Raw genomic sequence first — 19,412 nt, 5'->3', positions numbered from 1 at the left:
AAACAAAAAAATATCCTTTACACATACAAAAAACAAGACGCACATATTTCTTTAAATTATTATTATAAACCCGTGTAATATTTTCACCTCCTATGACCGGCTGAGGTTTGAGGTTGTAGGAAATTATTTTACAAGTCTGCCTCGGTCACAAACGAGCCACCATCGTGAAACATCGGCAAACTTCGTGTTAATCTTTGCGTAATTTCGTTTTCTATTCGAATGGAAACGAGATTATTCTCTGAACGTTCTCTTGATTTACAAAATAAAAATTAGCTTTGGGAGTTTTCTTCAATTTTTTTTATATTATTATTATTTAATTACGGGTGCTGCTTTTTTTGTACTCCGATTGTTAGAGTTTTAGAACAAATAGAACAAAAGGAAAATACGAAAATAAAATAAAAGCTATTACATTGATGTGGACACGATACGATGTGTTTTAAAATAATTAATTAGGGGAGTATTCTAATATATTTTAATTTCAAAATTAGGCAAATTATCAAGTGTGTTGGTGAATATTGTGGCTGGAGGAAGATAAAAAATAATATTAAGTTAGAAAAAATAATTTATTTAAATCTTAAAATTGTGAAGGGGTTTCCCTAAATTAAAACAAGAAGGTTTTAAAACTACTTAAGCTCGAAAATAAAAATCCGGAAATAATAAAACCTATGGATGCTTTTTTTACAAGTCTGCCTCGGTCACAAACGAGCCACCATCGTGAAACATCGGCAAACTTCGTGTTAATCTTTGCGTAATTTCGTTTTCTACTCGAATGGAATCGAGATTATTCTCTGAACGTTCTTTCGATTCGATTTCTAGTGGAGGATCTTTTGATGAAATCTTCGCGGAATTTCGACAAAGTTCGTGTTATTCTTCGCGTGATTTCGTTTTCTATTCGAATGGAAACGAGATTCTTGAACGTTCTTTCGATTCGATTTGTAGTGGACGATCTTTTGGTGACTGCTATTTCACGCGTTGCAGCTGTATATGATCGAGGCATTCTAGACAATGTCTATTGCCACTGCTAGGCCAAAAAATACGCGATTGAGATTTTCAATTCTCAATTTGGGCGGCTCAAAAAGCGAGTTAATTTTCAAGGTAGACTACTATCACGTCACGTGAGTAGGAACACACTACTATCACGTCACGTGAGCTTACGTCTCGTGTGTTTCTATATTTAATCTCGTTCTGTGCTCCAATTAGAATTCTTCGTGTTATTCTTCGCGTGATTTCGTTTTCTATTCGAATGGAAACGAGATTCTTGAACGTTCTTTCGATTCGATTTGTAGTGGACGACTGCTATTTCACGCGTTGCAGCTGTATGTGATCGAGGCATTCTAGACAATGTCTATTGCCACTGCTAGGCCAAAAAATACGCGATTGAGATTTTCAATTCTCATTTCGACAAAGTTCGTGTTATTCTTCGCGTGATTTCGTTTTCTATTCGAATGGAAACGAGATTCTTGAACGTTCTTTCGATTCGATTCGTAGTGGAGGATCTTTTGGTGACTGTTATTTCACGCGTTGCAGCTGTGTGTGATCGAGGCATTCTAGACAATGTCTATTGCTACTGCTAGGGCGAAAAATACGCGACTGAGATTTTCAATTCTCAATTTGGGCGGCTCAAAAAGCGAGTTAATTTTCAAGGTAGACTACTATCACGCCACGTGAGTAGGAACACATTGGGCGGCTCAAAAAGCGAGTTAATTTTCAAGGTAGACTACTATCACGTCACGTGAGTAGGAACACACTACTATCACGTCACGTGAGTAGGAACACACTACTATCACGTCACGAGAGTAGGAACACTGGGCGGCTCAAAAAGCGAGTTAATTTTCAAGGTAGACTACTATCACGTCACGTGAGTAGGAACACACTACTATCACGTCACGTGAGCTCACGTCTCGTCTGTTTCTATATTTAATCTCGTTCTGTGCTCCAATTAGAATTCAGAATTCAGCTCGAGTGAGATTGAAAGGTCCGTTTGCCTAGCTGGTAGCATTAGACACTGACCAATAGTATAAGGTACCTGTAGAGAGAAGAGAGAGGGGAAATCTCCGATCGTCCAATCAGAGATCAGCACTTGGACGCCACGCCCCCTCCCGCGCTTCGCGTACAGAACCGAGTGGCTTCGGGCAGACTCGTGAGCACTTCGTGAAATCCGTCGTCTACGAGTAGGTCCATCGGGAGAGGGGAGGAAGGCACACGCGGTAGATCTTTGGTAGGGGAAGGGGTCACGTGACCCGTGGTGTAGACCGAGGGAGGGGAATGACCCGTATTAGGACCGGTGGTGTACACCGAGGTAGGGGAATGACCCGTAGGCGGGGCGTACCGTTCCAGGGGCGGCGCTAGACGATCGTCTCCCCCTCCACAGAACCCCGAATCTCCGCCCCCTTCACCGGGACCCCCACTAGTTTCGAGGGTGGTCAGGTGGGTATCGTCTAACCCTCCGGCACTGAGTAGGGAGTCTGCCTCACCCGACCCTCCCCCACCCTCCCTGTCACCTTCCAGATCAGACTTGAGGAAGAGGCCGACTAGATGGACTTTGTACACGATGTTGGGATCTGGTGGGAAAAAGGGAAAGGTTTGAGTATTTTAAGAACCCTTTTTCGGCAATATCATTAACCTTTCAAAGCATATTGTGATAAAACCCACCTCTGTGGCCGAGTGATTATGAGCACTGACTTCAGCAACAGAGTTAAAATCCCCTGGTCTTGACAAGTTCCAACAAATCAATTCCTCTAATATCAACTTCCAACCTCTTGAATGAGGCCACTAAAGAGCCAAGCTCGAGCTCTTCCCTTGCTGAAAGGATTACCAGATCAGACGAGGAGAACTGTGGGGAAGAAAATGGAATAGAGTGTCATGAATGTTATGATAATAGTAGTGATGCGAGATTAATCTAACACTAATGCAGGCTGCTCAATATAATAATAATAACAGACTCTTGAGAGAAAGATAGCCACTGGGCGAGGTTAACGCCGGAGGTGTTCTATACCACCTAACCCTTAGAGCTCCATTATTAGGAGGTTAAATTCTCAAATAAATTAGGATAAAATTATATGCCTCGGCTGGGATCGAACCCATGCCCTCCTGTTTACCAGGCGAGCGCCTTGACCACTAGGCCACAGAGGATTATTGCAAGCTTAGTTATGAAGCAGTGTGTGGACAGGCTATATGGCACAGAGCAGATCAGACGAGGAGAACTGTGGGGAAGAAAATGGAATAGAGTGTCATGAATGTTATGATAATAGTAGTGATGCGAGATTAATCTAATACTAATGCAGGCTACTCAATATAATAATAATAACAGACTCTTGAGAGGAAGATAGCCACTGGGCGAGGTTAACGCCGAAGGCGTTTTATACCACCTAACCCTTAGAGCTCCATTATTATGAGGGTAAATTCTCAAATAAATTAGGATAAAATTCTATGCCTCGGCTGGGATCGAACCCACATCCTCCTGTTTACCAGGCGAGCGCCTTGACCACTAGGCCACAGAGGATTATTGCAAGCTTAGTTATGAAGCAGTGTGTGGACAGGCTATATGGCACAGGAAGATTGACAAGACCTTCGTTCTTCCTAGTCTTCTCCTATTTCAATAGAATAGAATAGAATAGAATATACCTTGTTTATCCTGCAAGAATGAGACTGAAAAGTCCCTTTACTCCCGCAGTCTAAACAAGGTCTTATTTATTTTCATAGGTAGGGTTAGAATATACCTTGTTTATCCTGCCAGAATGAGACTGAAAAGTCCCTTTACTCCCGCAGTCTAAACAAGGTCTTATTTATTTTCATAGACAGGGTTTACAAATATGCAAATACGAGTATAAATAGGGTCGGTGTTTCTTGTCAGTCTCTTCCAGGCAGCCTTGTTGTGTACCTTAAAAAATAATGAACACTTGATGTTAAACCACTAGGCCACAGAGGATTATTGCAAGCTTAGTTATGAAGCAGTGTGTGGACAGGCTATATGGCACAGGAAGATTGACAAGACCTTCTTTCTTCCTAGCCTTTTCCTATTTCAATAGAATAGAATAGAATATACCTTGTTTATCCTGCCAGAATGAGACTGAAAAGTCCCTTTACTCCCGCAGTTCTAAACAAGGTCTTATTTATTTTCATAGATAGGGTTTACAAATATGCAAATACGAGTATAAATAGGGTCGGTGTTTCTTGACAGTCTCTTCCAGGCAGCCTTGTTGTGTACCTTAAAAAATAATGAACACTTGATGTCAAGCAGCATCGAGAAGCTACCGATATGCAAATACGAGTATAAATAGGGTCGGTGTTTCTTGTCAGTCTCTTCCAGGCAGCCTTGTTGTGTACCTTAAAAAATAATAATGAACACTTGCCAGAGGATTATTGCAAGCTTAGTTATGAAGCAGTGTGTGGACAGGCTATATGGCACAGGAAGATTGACAAGACCTTCGTTCTTCCTAGCCTTTTCCTATTTCAATAGAATAGAATATACCTTGTTTATCCTGCCAGAATGAGACTGAAAAGTCCCTTTACTCCCGCAGTTCTAAACAAGGTCTTATTTATTTTCATAGGTAGGGTTTACAAATATGCAAATACGAGTATAAATAGGGTCGGTGTTTCTTGTCAGTCTCTTCCAGGCAGCCTTGTTGTTTACCTCAAAAAATAATAATGAACACTTGATGTTAAGCAGCATCGAGAAGGTACCGAACAGATGACCTACCTTGTGATGAGGGTTTTCCGTTATCCTCACGATAGTGGGTGTACCACCATTAGGAACTCTTCCGTTGGAAATCAGGGGTAAGCGAACTCCCCCGTTTGGGTAGGTGTCCTGAAGAGAAAGAAACGGGAATAAATAAATTTCATCGTCGAATGACTAATCTAAATCATTACTTGTAGTAAATATAAATCTTCTCCTCTCTCCTCTTCTTCTTACATAAGCATAAGCACAAGTCATATCTCTATAACCTGGGTCTACCTTTTGTTTTCACACCATCCACTTTTAGGTCACATCTCTATAACTCATCCTGGGTCTACCTTTTGTTTTCACACCATCCACTTTTAGGTCACATCTCTATAACTCATCCTGGGTCTACCTTTTGTTCTCACACCATCCACTTTTAGGTCATATCTCTATAACTCATCCTGGGTCTACCTTTTGTTCTCACACCATCCACTTTTAGGTCACATCTCTGTAACTCATCCTGGGTCTACCTTTTGTTTTCACACCATCCACTTTTAGGTCACATCTCTATAAGACGAAAAACGCCGACCCCGTCTGTATACGGGAAAAGGCGAAGAAAAAGAAGGAGAGTATAATCTAGAGCTCAGTGATCAGTGATAAAAGCACTTACCTCCTTGCAAGGTTCGGACCTCCAGACTTTGGCTGTACTCGCTGTATTGACCTTGTGTAGTCGTCACCTTGACCTTCATCACGTACCAGGTGTATGGCTGAAGGTCAGGTACTACCACGGAGTTGCTGGTGCTGAAAGACATAAAAAGAGAGGTTAAGTTCGTTCTTGGAACGGATGAGTTTTTCCTATCATGAACACGAATAGAGAGGTAAAGTTTGTTCTTGGAACGGCTGGGTTTCTCCTATCATGAACACAAATAGAGATAAAGTTTGTTCTTGGAACGGCTAGGTTTCTCCTATCATGAACACAAATAGAGAAATAAAATTCGTTCTTGAAACGGCTAGTAAGATAGATGACCTCAGTTGTTAATTAGCCGTCGATCGACATCTAAATCTATGTTATAGACTATAGAGGCAGTGTGAACGGTTCAGTCAACATCGATCGACAGCCGGTCGACTACAATAAAATTCGTTCTTGAAACGGCTAGTAAGATAGATGACCTCAGTTGTTAATTAGCCGTCGATCGACATCTAAATCTATGTTATAGAGGCAGTGTGAACGGTTCAGTCAACATCGATCGACAGCCGGTCGGCTATGTGTGAACACACCTTTAGATTTTTTACTATTCCTAGATATTCAGCTCAACCTGCTTCTATCAGCCACCAGGTAGCGTAGGGACTTATGTTTGAAGTATCTTTTCCATTTCACTTACGTTTGAAGTACCTTTTCTATATCACTTACGTTTGAAGTAGCTTTTCCATATCACTTACGTTTGAAGTATCTTTTCCATATCACTCCCCGCCGGGCTAATATGCACTAGATTGTAATCAATATGCACTAGATTATAATAAATATGCACTAGGTTATAATAAATATGCACTAGATTACTTACTGGTAGGCAGAAAATGAATGGTGAACGCCTTGACAGGATTGGTGGGTATCGGCACAAAGTCCCAGCTCAGCTGAGTCGGATTATAATAAATATGCACTAGGTTATAATAAATATGCACTAGATTACTTACTAGTAGGTAGAAAATGTATAGTGAACGCCTTGACAGGATTAGTGGGTATCGGCACAAAGTCCCAGCTCAGTTGAATATCCGTCGGATTAATGCACTAGATTGTAATCAATATGCACTAGATTATAATAAATATGCACTAGGTTATAATAAATATGCACTAGATTACTTACTGGTAGGTAGAAAATGTATGGTGAACGCCTTGACAGGATTAGTCGGTATCGGTACAAAGTCCCAGCTCAGCTGAATCTCCGTCGGATTATAATAAATATGCACTAGGTTATAGTAAATATGCACTAGATTGTAATAAATATGCACTAGGTTATAATAAATATGCACTAGATTACTTACTGGTAGGTAGAAAATGAATGGTGAACGCCTTGACAGGATTAGTGGGTATCGGCACAAAGTCCCAGCTCAGTTGAATCTCAGTCGGATTAGACCCGGCCACCCCCCTCCCCTACCTTCGAGCTTCATTTTTCTCCTGTACTGTAGGCCAGACTTCAAAAATTTGGAGCATCCCCCCCCCACCGTTCATTAGTGCTTGGACCCTCGGGCCCTCTCCCCTCGGCAAAATCCTGGATACAGCCCTGATTAGTACGTGAACTTAGGTTCTTTTTTTTTACTAGCTCGCTTCTTTTATCTACCTATCTCATCTAATCAACTTTAGCTCGCTTCTATTTGAATGAGCATATTATGAGTTCTTCAATTCTTGTACTCTCTATTTCCTTGAGTTTTTATGTTTTTTAAATTAAATAATTATTTAGCTACCTATCTCATCTAATCAACTTTAGCTCGCTTCTATTTGAATGAGCATATTATGAGTTCTTCAATTCTTGTACTCTCTATTTCCTTTAGTTTTTTTATGTTTTTTAATTTAAATAATTATTTAGTTTTTTTCCCACTCGTAAAATTTGTAGCCAAAACCAAATGTCAGCCCAAAGCAATCACCCTAGTTAGGGCTGATTGAGAGGCTGACAAAAAACGCCGACCCCGTCTGTATACGGGAAAAGGCGAAGAAAAAGAAGGAGAGTATAATCTAGAGCCTTGAGAGGCTGACGAAAAACGCCGACCCCGTCTGTATACGGGAAAAGGCGAAGAAAAAGAAGGAGAGTATAATCTAGAGCTCAGTGATAAAAGGACTTACCTCCTTGCAAGGTTCGGACCTCCAGACTTTGGCTGTACTCGCTGTATTGACCTTGTGTAGTCGTCACCTTGACCTTCATCACGTACCAGGTGTATGGCTGAAGGTCAGGAATTACCACGGAGTTACTGGTGCTGGAACCATCAACACAAAAAAATGGACGATTAGGAACGAACTTGAGTAGGTATTTCCTATTTTGGTACTTCTTTTAGTTCAAAAAGATGAGTGTTTCACCGCCGTTTTTATTTCGTAGCAAATGAAACAACTGCTACATTAGACGCATGTGGTCTGTGTCGTAGCATATCCATCCCGTAGTATGCCTCTCATCAGATGGGGGAAAAGAGACACAATACCTTTCCGTTTAGGTGCTGGGTCAACACGAGAACACCAGAAAGTAACCCGTTGAAATATTTGCAATCGAAAAACGAGTACAAATTTGTCGATGGTGGGAATCGAACCCGCGACCTAGCTCTTACAAGGCAGGTGCGCTACCTCCTAATCTAACTAGGCTGACTGCGTTGGAACTTACGTTTGAAGTATCTTCTCCATGTCGCTTCCCGCCGGGCTAACTGACACAAGGTAATGGTCTACATCTGTGTCACTCGGGTCCCAACTGAGATTTATACTAGAGGCGGAGTCAAAGTTCGCTTCCAGTCCGGTAGGGGGAGCTAGTGTCGGGAGAAGAGTTGTGGGGGGCCCGGTGTACAAATATTGGAGGGCGGGGGCCGTTGTAATCGAGTTGAGGAAGAGGCCGACTAGATGGACTTTGTACACGATGTTGGGATCTGGGGGAGAAAGGGAAAGGTTTGAGTATTTTAAGAACCCTTTTTCGGCACTATCATTAACCTTTCAAAGCATATTGTGATAAAGCCCACCTCTGTGGCCGAGTGGTTATGGGCACTGTCTTTAATACAAATATTGGAGGGCGGGGGCCGTTGTAATCGAGTTGAGGAAGAGGCCGACTAGATGGACTTTGTACACGATGTTGGGATCTGGGGAGAAAAAGGGAAAGGTTTGAGTATTTGAAGAACCCTTTTTCGGCAATATCATCAACATTTCAAAGCATATTGTGATAAAGCCCACCTCTGTGGCCGAGTGATTATGAGCACTGATTTTAGCAACAGAGTTAAAATCCCCTGGTCTTGACAAGTTCCAACAAATCAATTCCTCTAATATCAACTTCCAACCTCTTGAATGAGGTCACTAAAGAGCCAAGCTCGAGCTCTTCCCTTGCTGAAAAGATTATTTTGATCATTCAGCAGGGAAGTACTAAATAATGCGAGCATTCTTGGCTCTCTGCCCTCCACCTCTTGAAGGAATGTTTTATTTGATATGCCGGAGAAAGTTCCATGAATAAATCACATAGGAGAAAGCTAGCCGTTCCGAGAACGAACATTATACTTGACTTACCCAAATCATGGAGTTCACACGAGTTGGCTTCCCGTTCCAGGAACAATCTCCTACCCACCCCTTCCCCTCCATCGAGGGTTATTCTCCACCCCTGTAAACTCTCCTCTCCCTCCATCCTCTCTCCAAAGTCCAGGGACCATCGGACCTGAAAATAATAAAGGGAACAATCAATAACGACATAGACTTAAAAAAAAGACTGTACCTTGGCTTTGCAATACTTCAAAGCACGGTTAAACCTGTGGTAACGAGATTACTTGCCATGCAGAAGATTCCGGGTTCGATTCCCACCATTGACAAAAAAAAACTGCCCTCATTTTTACAGGTTACTTTCTGGTGTTCTCGTGTTGACCCAGCACCTAACTGGGAAGTATCGTGTCTTCTCGTCCATCTCATGAGAGCCATACTAAAGGATCGGCATGCTACGACACAGACCAAACAAGTGTCACCAGTAGTCCTGCGAGGCGTGAGACCTAAGACTCACTGGGAAACCCACGGGGTTTGGAGGGACACGCTACACCCTGACGGTTAGGTGATCCCGAAACCGGTAAATCCTAGGTTTTAACCTCTTCTAAACTTTTTTGTACTTGGAAAAAAAGTAAGTAGGCATATAGGTAAGTACATATAAATTCTACAGGTAGGGGAAACCCACGGGGTTTGGAGGGACACGCTACACCCTGACGGTTAGGTGATCCCGAAACCGGTAAATCCTAGGTTTTAACCTCTTCCCTCTTCCAAACTTTTTTGTACTTGGAAAAAAAAGTAGGTAGGCATAGGTAAGTATAAATTCTACAGGTTACTTACCTCGGCACTGGTAGTGTTAACAGTTGTCACACTCAGGGTGGGAGTAGGTAGATGCGGATCAGGAGGGGTGTGTATTGTGAACCATCCTATATGAGACGCCTTAGTGGGGAAGCCTTGTGAAGTTCTCGCTAGTACTCGCACCTCGTATGATGTGTCTGGGAGTATATCTGTGTGAGGAAGCACATAATATTAGAATGTGAGACAAATATTGGAGGGCGGGGGCCGTTGTAATCGAGTTGAGGAAGAGGCCGACTAGATGGACTTTGTACACGATGTTGGGATCTGGGGGGGAAAGGGAAAGGTTTGAGTATTTTAAGAACCCTTTTTCGGCAATATCATTAACATTTCAAAGCATATTGTGATAAAGCCCACCTCTGTGGCCGAGTGATTATGAGCACTGACTTTAACAACAGAGTTAAAATCCCCTGGTCTTGACGAGTTCCAACATCAAGATGTTTGGTTCGGGGTGGGGGGGGAGGTTTGAGTATTTTAAGAACCCTTTTTCGGCAATATCATTTTTCAAAGCATATTGTGATAAAGCCCACCTCTGTGGCCGAGTGATTATGAGCACTGACTTTAGCAACAGAGTTAAAATCCCCTGGTCTTGACAAGTTCAAACAAATCAATTCCTCTAATATCAACTTCCAACCTCTTGAATAAGGCCACTAAAGAGCTAAGCTCGAGCTCTTCCTTTGCTGAAAGGATTACTTTGACCATTCAATTACTACAGCGTCGCTTGTAGAGGAGAGTACCCGTGCACAGGGCGATGCAACACGCCCCTATGCTACAACCCACGATGATACCTGCGGTGAGAAACAGAATGAAACAGGTGAGATAAAACAGGAGTGTCGTTATATCCAGGAGAGTAGGGGCTGAGGAGTGAGGTAGAATCAGGTACTTGGCCTTTTTTTTAAACTCATATGTTTTTTGGGGGGATATCATGATTTTTTGGGCGTAGAGATTTTACTATAAATATTTATCAAGGATTGAAAATAGTTTGATTTTCGATCTTTATTCCCTCTCAATCTTACCTAGCAGCTGATCAGCGTGTGTTGAGCTAGGCGTGTCGTTATATCCAGGAGGGTAGGGGCTGAGGAGTGAGGTAGAATCAGGTACTTGCGTGACAATAGTGAGAGGGGAGGAGGACTCGGACACGCCGGCCTGCGTGACGGCACGCACGGTGAGAAAGTAGGTGGACTGAGGCTGGAGACCGCCCACCTGGGGAGAAGACGAAACAGAAAGGAACCAGTGAGAATCAATAGAAAAGAAAAACTTCCTAGACTGTTGAATAACAGTAGGTGGACTGAGGCTGGAGACCGCCCACCTGGGGAGAAGACGAAACAGAAATGAACCAGTGAGAATCAATAGAAAAGAAAAACTTCCTAGACTGTTGAATAATAATAAAAACAATATATTGGCCGGGAGTAGGTGGACTGAGGCTGGAGACCGCCCACCTGGGGAGAAGACGAAACAGAAATGAACCAGTGAGAATCAATAGAAAAGAAAAACTTTCTAGACTGTTGAATAATAGTAATAAAAAAAAATATATTGGCCGGAACTTTACAGTGAATAACTCAGGGGTAGACCAAGGTATGCACTTTCCCTTGTTAAAGAAATAGCAATAGTTGAGTGCGAAGGGCATCCACTAGTAAAATTTTTAACCAAATGTCTTACTACAGCGTCGCTTGTAGAGGAGAGTACCCGTGCACAGGGCGATGCAACACGCCCCTATGCTACAACCCACGATGATACCTGCAGTGAGAAACAGAATGAAACAGGTGAGATAAAACAGGCGTGTCGTTATATCCAGGAGAGTAGGGGCTGAGGAGTGAGGTAGAATCAGGTACTTGGCCTTTTTTTAAACTCACAAGTTTTTTGGGGGGATATCATGACTTTTTGGGCGGAGGTATGGAATTTTATCCTCAATATAAATTGAGAATTTGACCACAATAATAGTAGTAGCCTACTGCTGGAGTAAAGACTTTTCAGTCCTATGCGAGCAGTATAAATAAGCACTATTATTATTACATTGACATGGGGGTCTTTTCTGACGAAATTCCTGTGTGTGGAGTCCAAATATGTAGGACTATTGCTCTCCTTTTTACTGCGGCAAGTACAAGTACTGAGGAAATATGAGGTCTCACTGCAGCATTGTAGGATTTTCCAAATATCTCAACAATCCTAACACTCGAAGTTTACCTACCATGCTGGCACTGGTCGCTATGGGCATTTATATTACACGCAGTTGACACATTTTTTTGACCTCGCCGGGAATCGAACCCCAGTTTCCCGCGTGCAAGGCGAGCGCAGCGACCACTACGCCATTGGAGATGCTTTTTTTTCTTATGAAGTATTCTTTATTTCATAACCAAATATATAAATATATAACAATACTTAATCATCAATACACATCAAGCCAGCTCCATCATCAAAAGCATAAGGCTTAACAATCTGCCTTGTTCCTCTTAATCTTAATGAGACAGCTTTCAGAATTGAGAACTCAGTTCTCACTCTCACCCAGCTCATAACAATACTCAATCATCAATACACATCAAGCCAGCTCCATCATCAAAAGCATAAGGCTTAACAATCTGCCTTGTTCCTCTTAATCTCAACGAGACAGCCTTCAGAATTGAGAACTCAGTCCTCACTCTCACCCAGCTGAGCACATGCCCATACATTTTTTTCCACTTTTCGCTCAAAACTAATGCTCTTCAAAAAACTATGGAATTCCAAATGAAGGGCTCCGTCAGTTGAACAAACCAGAGGTGTGAAGGACGCCCTCAAATCCTCCGCAGCAGTGTTGTATCTCTATTGGAGATGCTTGAAATAGAAAGGTGCAGCAAGAGAATATGAAGGTTACAAAAAACTATGGAATTCCAAATGAAGGGCCCCGTCAGTTGAACAAACCAGAGGTGTGAAGGACGCCCTCAAATCCTCTGCAGCACTTCTATTGGAGATGCTTGAAATAGAAAGGTGCAGCAAAAGAAGATGAAGGTTATGTTATTACCTGATTCCAGTGTTAGACAGGTAACTCTGGAGCTCTGTTCGGAGGCTGAGATTCCATAGGCTCTCACATAGAAGCTGTAGTTGGTGTAGGGTTCCAGTTTCTTTATAGTGAAGGATTTACTGGTGGCCACCTCTTGTTTCTCATCTCCCCCATCTGTGAATGGAAAAATACATCAATTTTAGAGAGAGAAACAATCGATAAAATTTATTGACACACTGCCCAAATTTTGGGTTGCCAAAACGACAGCTATTAAGCACCTATCTATTGAATAGTAAAAAAAAGTAAAAATGGGAGTGAAAAAAGTCAATTAAATGGCATACTTGCCCACTCAATACACCTCGACAAATTTTCCAATTTCACTTCGGCGCGAACCACCAACCTCCAGATCCGATAGAAGCTGTAGTTGGTGTAGGGTTCCAGTTTCTTTATAGTGAAGGATTTACTGGTGGCCACCTCTTGTTTCTCGTCTCCCCCATCTGTGAATGGAAAAATACATCAATTTTAGAGAGAGAAACGATCGATAAAATTTATTGACGCACTGCCCAAAGTTTGGGTTGCCAAAACGACAGCTATTAAGCACCTATCTATTGAATAGTAAAAAAAGTAAAAATGGGAGTGAAAAAAGTCAATTAAATGGCATACTTGCCCACTCAATACACCTCGACAAATTTTTCAATTTCACTTCGGCGCGAACCACCAACCTCCAGATCCAAAGTCCACCGTCTTAACTACTAGACCACTGAGGATGGTGTGAATGAAAAAAATATGACATTAAACATTAAGGGTGGATTTTAGCAATATTTTTTCAATCCCTAGAAGGCCTGTTAGCTCAGATCCTGCTAAGTTCTGTTTGATTTGTAGGTATATGCTTAACAGAATTGTTAAGTATTAGTATAGGTAAAAGAACAACGTCTTCACTTGACTAGTAACTTTGGAAACTGTAAGTAATTTTATTTTACAAGAGATAAACAATCATAAAATTAAAAAACCTACAGGAGCCGACATGTTTCGTCATCTCCTGATGACATTTTCAAGGCGACTGAAGAAAAGAATTGTTAGGGCTAAAAAGAAAATTGGTGAAACCCATCTTAATTGTTGTTAGTACGTATGTACTAGTCTGTCATTACCATTCGGCGAGAGCTAAAGCCGCAAAAACAACAACAACTTACTGGTAGGCAGAAAATGAATGGTGAACGAACGTATGTACTAGTCTGTCATTACCATTCGGCGAGAGCTAAAGCCGCAAAAACAACAACAACTTACTGGTAGGCAGAAAATGAATGGTAAACGCCTTGACAGGATTAGTGGGTATCGGCACAAAGTCCCAGCTCAGTTGAATCTCAGTCGGATTATAATAAATATGCGTTGGACCGTGAGAGAGGTTCCATGCCTATTTCACGGACAACGAAAAGTAAAGTACCATTTGGACTTATGACGAGCCGCCCTTTTAGAAACGAATGTTGCCAGCTTAGTTAGCGTCTACCTTATAGGCGCTAGGTCGTAGTTCGATTCCCGCTCAGGTCACTAAAAACGTTAGCAGTTATATACAGTGACGTCAAATCTCTATCAAACTGCTACAACTACTACGTGTTGGGGGCTTTTGGACCGTGAGAGAGGTTCCATGCCTATTTCACGGACAACGAAAAGTAAAGTACCATTCGGACTTATGACGAGCCGCCCTTTTAGAAACGAATGTTGCCAGCTTAGTTAGCGTCTACCTTGTAAGCGCTAGGTCGTGGTTCGATTCCCGCTCAGGTCACTAAAAACGTTGGCAGTTATATACAGTGACGTCAAATCTCTATCAAACAGTTGTCGATACAGTAGGACATAAGGAATGACATGGCAAATGAATTACTCTGACAATGTAATACATATCTCTCGTCACTGCTATGAAGTTTATTCCCGCTATGTATTAAACTCAGAAGCAAGTTGGTTTCGCGAAAGCGCGGTATTATTCAATGTCATTCATTCTCATGTAGAATGTACATACTGAATGTCACATGTGAGTGGTTTAGAATATATAAAAAAAATACTTGATATTAGAAGAGTTCTTACAAAGAACCTGCCTGAAAAAAATCTCTAACACAGGAAACAAATTTACAAAAAGTAAAAAAAAAAAGTACCTAATGGAAAGTAAAACAATTTTCGGTGTTGTTACAGTTCCCTCCATGAAACCTCTAAAAAGAAAAAAAAAATCTAGAACACAAATAGATTTGTGTATCGACATGTACCGATAGTTTCAAAATATGAAGCATGAGTAACATGAATTCGACAGGTGATATTACGGTTCGTCACGCAAAAAATCTACTGAAACCAATGTCAAGCATACCGGGAAGCGCGCGAAGCGCGACCGTCAAGAGTTCGAAACGATACCCTACGAACACGCGTACAAATCAGACAGCATTAAGCAGGAAGGAATCAGCTAACAGAACTTTCAAAATTGTCCTTATGATCGAACATTTCATAGAACAAAATACAATCGAACCTGTCCTCTGCCTCCAAACCAGTGTTCACATTTAGCTCTGTAAGTGGGTTAGGAAAATGGCAACCTCTCTAAGTGGGACACTTTTATAACTGGGGAAACCTGGATAAGTGGGAAAAATTGCCGGTCCTTGTATTCCCACTTAGACTGTACCTAGAGAAAGAGGCTTCAGTGATCTTAATCTATCAATCACTCGGCACAAACACCCACTCCACCAGTGGCGTACCAGGGCGCCCCCTCGCGGCACATTCTAACACTAGAGCTTCCCCCTCTCGCCGCGTGAGCGCTAGTGGCGCTTCGTCTAGGAACTCGATTCGACCGCCGGGCGGACTAGAACGAGGCACGACGGTAAGGAGAGATTCGGGCGCCGTTTTGGTTTTGCCCGTGAGCGGATTGGTGGCGGCACACGAGTAATTGCCGCCGTCATCCAGCGAGGCGGCCAGTATGTACAGGGACCCTGAGGCGGTGATTACATATCTGAAAACAGAAAAGGTGGCGTTAAATAAGAAATAGTATTGAGGTTAATGTACACCTAAATACATTGTTTATATTCAATACAGTTCACTGGTGTATCCCTAAAAGTCACCACTGCGCGCGGAGCGGGTTCCTAAATGTAGTAATTCTATTTAGTAATGTACTAAAAGTATTGCCCTATGATTTGGAGAATTCAACCACCTTGATCCCTTATTGTTATTGCTATTGACCCAGGAGGCCCCAGGCGACCTTATGAGAGGTCCTCGAATAATTATGTAAGCTACTGGATAGTGGATACTGTTGGCCAGGAGGACAAATTAAAAGTTAAACTTGGTAAAAGGTAAACAATAGGATTGATCGAGCTGTTTGGCTAGAAATTTAAAATCAGAATGCTTAGTGAAATAGTCAAACTTAAACCAAGTTTAAACCCAGAGAATCTCAGTCGGTCCTAGTGGGGTGCACCTCAAATTGGTGGGCGGATTGAAGGGGAATTTGGGGGCGTTGATGATGAGTCGTGCTGAGGCCCAAACTTCACCTCCTGCATTGGAGGCGACACATTGATAGATGGCGCTGTCATCTGACACCGAGTTGGACATCAGTAGTTCCCGCGCTCTCTGCTTGATTCGACCTGGAATACGGTATGAAATCAAATTTTATTGACTGGATTTTTTTTTTTTTTTTTTTTATTCAATTTTTTTTACGAATTGTCGAAAATTCAATTATTGTTTGGCGTTTTAATGCAAAAGTTCAAAGAGTTGTAAAGTCCGAGTTCAAGTTGCGGGAACGCATGCACACAAACACAGTAATGTGTTGCCTGCAAGGGAGCTTTGCTCGGGACTGTTTAGCGTATGCGATAATAATAAAGTCTACCGTGACGTCAGAGTTTAAGATTTTACCGGTATGTTTTAAATCGATTTATCTCCAGATCTAGAAGTCGTAAAAGAAAAATTCCTCAGTTCCTCATTTTTTCTGCTCTTTGACTTTGAAACCTAACCTACGTCAGCGCAAATGTTCTATTGTGTGATGTCTAAATGCTTCTCACAAATATTGTCCTTGATATAGAAGTCGTAAAAGAAAAATTCCTCAGTTCCTCATTTTTTCTGCTCTTTGACTTTGAAACCTAACCTACGTCAGCGCAAATGTTCTACTGTGTGATGTCTAAATGCTTCTCACAAATATTGTCCTTGACCTTTGTATGCCATCTGTTACTCACCATTTATGACCAATCGTTTTCCGTTCTTGAGCCACACCAGGTTAGGTTTAGGTACGCCCTCTGCATCGCACTCAAACCTCGCCGTCTTCGCTATGGGATGAGACACGGACTTGGGCCGGGATAGCATTCGGGGTGGTCGCACCACCTGAGTTGGGAAACAAATCAGATAGGGATAGTAATTAGAAGGGGCGTAGTGATCGTGGGAAGTATCGTGTCTTCTCGTCCATCTCATGAGAGCCATACTAAAGGATCGGCATGCTACGACACAGACCAAACAAGTGTCACCAGAAGTCCTGCGAGGCGTGAGACCTAAGACTCACTGGTGTCGCACCACCTGAGTTGGGAAACAAATCAGATAGGGATAGTAATTAGAAGGGGCGTAGTGATCGAGGATCTTAACCATGAGTAAGTACTAAGTAGATTCTTTGACTATACAAGAGATGAAAGGATTAGGTAGCCAGCCAAGCTAACTTGGAAGGCAGCTCTACATAAATAATAATTGCCGTTTCATTGTGTTATTTATATCACAATTTTGGTGCTCACTGCAGACTGCAGCATTGTAGGATTTTTCAAATATCTCAATAATCTCAGCACCCAATGTTTGGCTTCGGCGCGAACGACACAAGAGTGTTAAAGAGCTTAACTAAAAAAAAAAAAATACCTACCATGCTGGCACCGGTCGCTATGCGCATTTATGTTATACCTACAACTCATTTTCCTCAACGGTTAGGTGATCCCGAAACCGGTAAATCCTAGGTTTTAACCTCTTCCAAACTTTTTTGTACTTGGAAAAAAAAGTAGGTAGGCATATAGGTAAGTACATATAAATTCTACAGGTATATCGGCTTTTACACAAAAATATAACGCCTTAAGAGAGGCCCCACGAAGGACAAGAGATTGTTAAAGTGGAAAAAATTAAAAAAAAAAATCAGACAGGCTTCATTAAGCAGAAAGGAATCAGCTAACAGAACTTTCAAAATTGTCCTTATGATCGAAGGTATTTTCATAGAACAAAATACAATCGAACCTGTCCTCTGCCTCCAAACCAGTGTCCAGTGTTCACATTTACCTCTATAAGTGGGTTAGGAAAATGGCAACCTCTCTACGTGGGAAACTTTTATAACTGGGAAACCTGGACAAGTGGGAAAAATTGCCGGTTCTTGGATTCCCACTTAGACTGTACCTACAGAAAGAGGCTTCAGTGATCTTAATCTATCAACAGGGTAGTAAAGAATTATCCAAATCAGTAATGTGAAGCAGGATTTCATTCAACCCTGTATACACGTCAACGTTCTAATTCAACAATATTGATTAAAGAGAATTTTATTTTCGTACTTCAAAAGAAAAATATTTGAATTTTTGAATACATCATCATAAACACAGGAGGTATTCTCAATACACAAGTTCACATTGAGGTTCTAGTTATTAAGGTTTCGGTTCTTACTAGCGTGACGGGGAACTTGAAGTCAAGTGTCTTTCAACAAGCTGGGCCCGTCCCTCCGGGAATTATTTAGCCCGTAGTTTATTCGATCAGTACCTATGTACCTACCCAATTTGTTTAATATTCAGTTTATATCTATTAAGGTTTCGGTTCTTACTAGCGTGACGGGGAACTTGAAGTCAAGTGTCTTTCAAAAAGCAACTTGAATGAAGAAAAAGAAGAAGGACAGACAGACACCGAAGCGAATACAATAGTCCGTCCCCTATACCTTTTTATTACTATTGTAATAATAAAGGAAGGACGGACTAAAAAGCAACTTGAATGAAGAAGAAGAAGGAGAAGAAGAAGAAGAAGAAGAAGAAGAAGAAGAAGAAGGAGGAGGAGGAGGAGGGGAGGAGGAAAAGAAGAAGAAACTGATTATCAAGTACCTCTTTACCTTTCGTAGGTAGCGTAGGTAACGACCTACCGATGTTCTTTTCATTTCGTTGGGCCAGCCACTCACTATCATGTAAACCTGACGACAGGCCTACTCCTGATCAGGTAAACCTGACGACAGGCCTACTAACTCCTGATCAGGTCTACCTAATAGTGTGTGAGCTCAATTGCTCATCAACTCATCACGTATCCTCAGGACCTTTTCAGCCGTACTTGTTAGCTCTACCTGATAGTCTGTGCTCATCAGGTAGGGAAAAGAAGAAGAAACTGATTATCAAGTACCTCTTTACCTTTCGTAGGTAGCGTAGGTTCTTTTCATTTCGTTGGGCCAGCCACTCACTATCAGGTAAACCTGACGACAGGCCTACTCCTGATCAGGTCTACCTAATAGTGTGTGTGCTCAATTGCTCATCAACTGGACCTTTTCAGCCGTACTTGTTCGCTCTCCCTGATAGTCTGTGCTCATCAGGTGTCAAGTAGACCTGACAGCCGGACCTGATCAGGTGTACCTGTCAGGTCTACCTGATAGTGAGTGGCTGACCTTAGACGTAGGAAAATATGACTCTAACTACACCTAAGGTTTCGGTTCTTACTAGCGTGACGGGGAACTTGAAGTCAAGTGTCTTTCAAAAAGCAACTTGAATGAAGAAAAA

At 41.9% G+C, this 19,412-nt stretch overlaps 2 protein-coding genes across 2 annotated transcripts; both read right to left on the bottom strand.

Moving 5' to 3' along the window:
- Window positions 1–1,821: 1,821 nt before the first annotated feature.
- On the bottom strand, window positions 1,822–9,876 carry LOC113468206. The gene is made up of 8 exons (XM_026824973.1): window positions 9,705–9,876; window positions 8,904–9,048; window positions 8,023–8,278; window positions 5,331–5,461; window positions 4,913–4,944; window positions 4,700–4,807; window positions 3,196–3,203; window positions 1,822–2,515 (listed from the first exon to the last, which is right to left on the bottom strand). The coding sequence occupies exons 2-8, from the start codon at window positions 9,016–9,018 to the stop codon at window positions 2,074–2,076; spliced, it is 1,092 nt and encodes a 363-aa protein (XP_026680774.1). The 5' UTR covers window positions 9,019–9,048; window positions 9,705–9,876; the 3' UTR covers window positions 1,822–2,073.
- A 545-nt stretch (window positions 9,877–10,421) lies between these two features.
- LOC103511114 (protogenin-like) lies at window positions 10,422–17,124 on the bottom strand. The gene is made up of 9 exons (XM_026824972.1): window positions 16,884–17,124; window positions 16,108–16,298; window positions 13,978–14,053; window positions 13,035–13,190; window positions 12,715–12,867; window positions 11,379–11,456; window positions 11,009–11,028; window positions 10,736–10,922; window positions 10,422–10,507 (listed from the first exon to the last, which is right to left on the bottom strand). The coding sequence occupies exons 1-9, from the start codon at window positions 17,122–17,124 to the stop codon at window positions 10,422–10,424; spliced, it is 1,188 nt and encodes a 395-aa protein (XP_026680773.1).
- Window positions 17,125–19,412: the final 2,288 nt, after the last annotated feature.

This window comes from Diaphorina citri, unplaced genomic scaffold, assembly GCF_000475195.1.
Source record: "Diaphorina citri unplaced genomic scaffold, Diaci psyllid genome assembly version 1.1 scaffold676, whole genome shotgun sequence".
In the NCBI taxonomy this organism is placed as follows: Eukaryota; Metazoa; Arthropoda; class Insecta; order Hemiptera; family Psyllidae; genus Diaphorina; species Diaphorina citri.
Note: the sequence above shows the minus strand (reverse complement) of the source record. Positions and strands in the feature narration are given on the sequence as shown.

Excerpts from the sequence above, each read along its gene's own strand:
- LOC113468206 (XM_026824973.1), bottom strand. The coding sequence starts at position 9,018 with ATGGAGGGAGAGGAGAGTTTACAGGGGTGGAGAATAACCCTCGATGGA. Across the intron at positions 4,945-5,330 it reads GGTCCGAACCTTGCAAGGAG|GTTATAGAGATATGACTTGT; the intron begins GTAAGTGCTTTT and ends AGGTAGACCCAG. Across the intron at positions 4,808-4,912 it reads TGACTTGTGCTTATGCTTAT|GACACCTACCCAAACGGGGG; the intron begins GTAAGAAGAAGA and ends CTTTCTCTTCAG.
- LOC103511114 (XM_026824972.1), bottom strand. The coding sequence starts at position 17,124 with ATGGCTCTCATGAGATGGACGAGAAGACACGATACTTCCCACGATCAC. Across the intron at positions 12,868-13,034 it reads GAGGTGTATTGAGTGGGCAA|ATGGGGGAGATGAGAAACAA; the intron begins GTATGCCATTTA and ends TTCCATTCACAG. Across the intron at positions 10,923-11,008 it reads GTGGGCGGTCTCCAGCCTCA|GTGGGCGGTCTCCAGCCTCA; the intron begins GTCCACCTACTG and ends TCTTCTCCCCAG.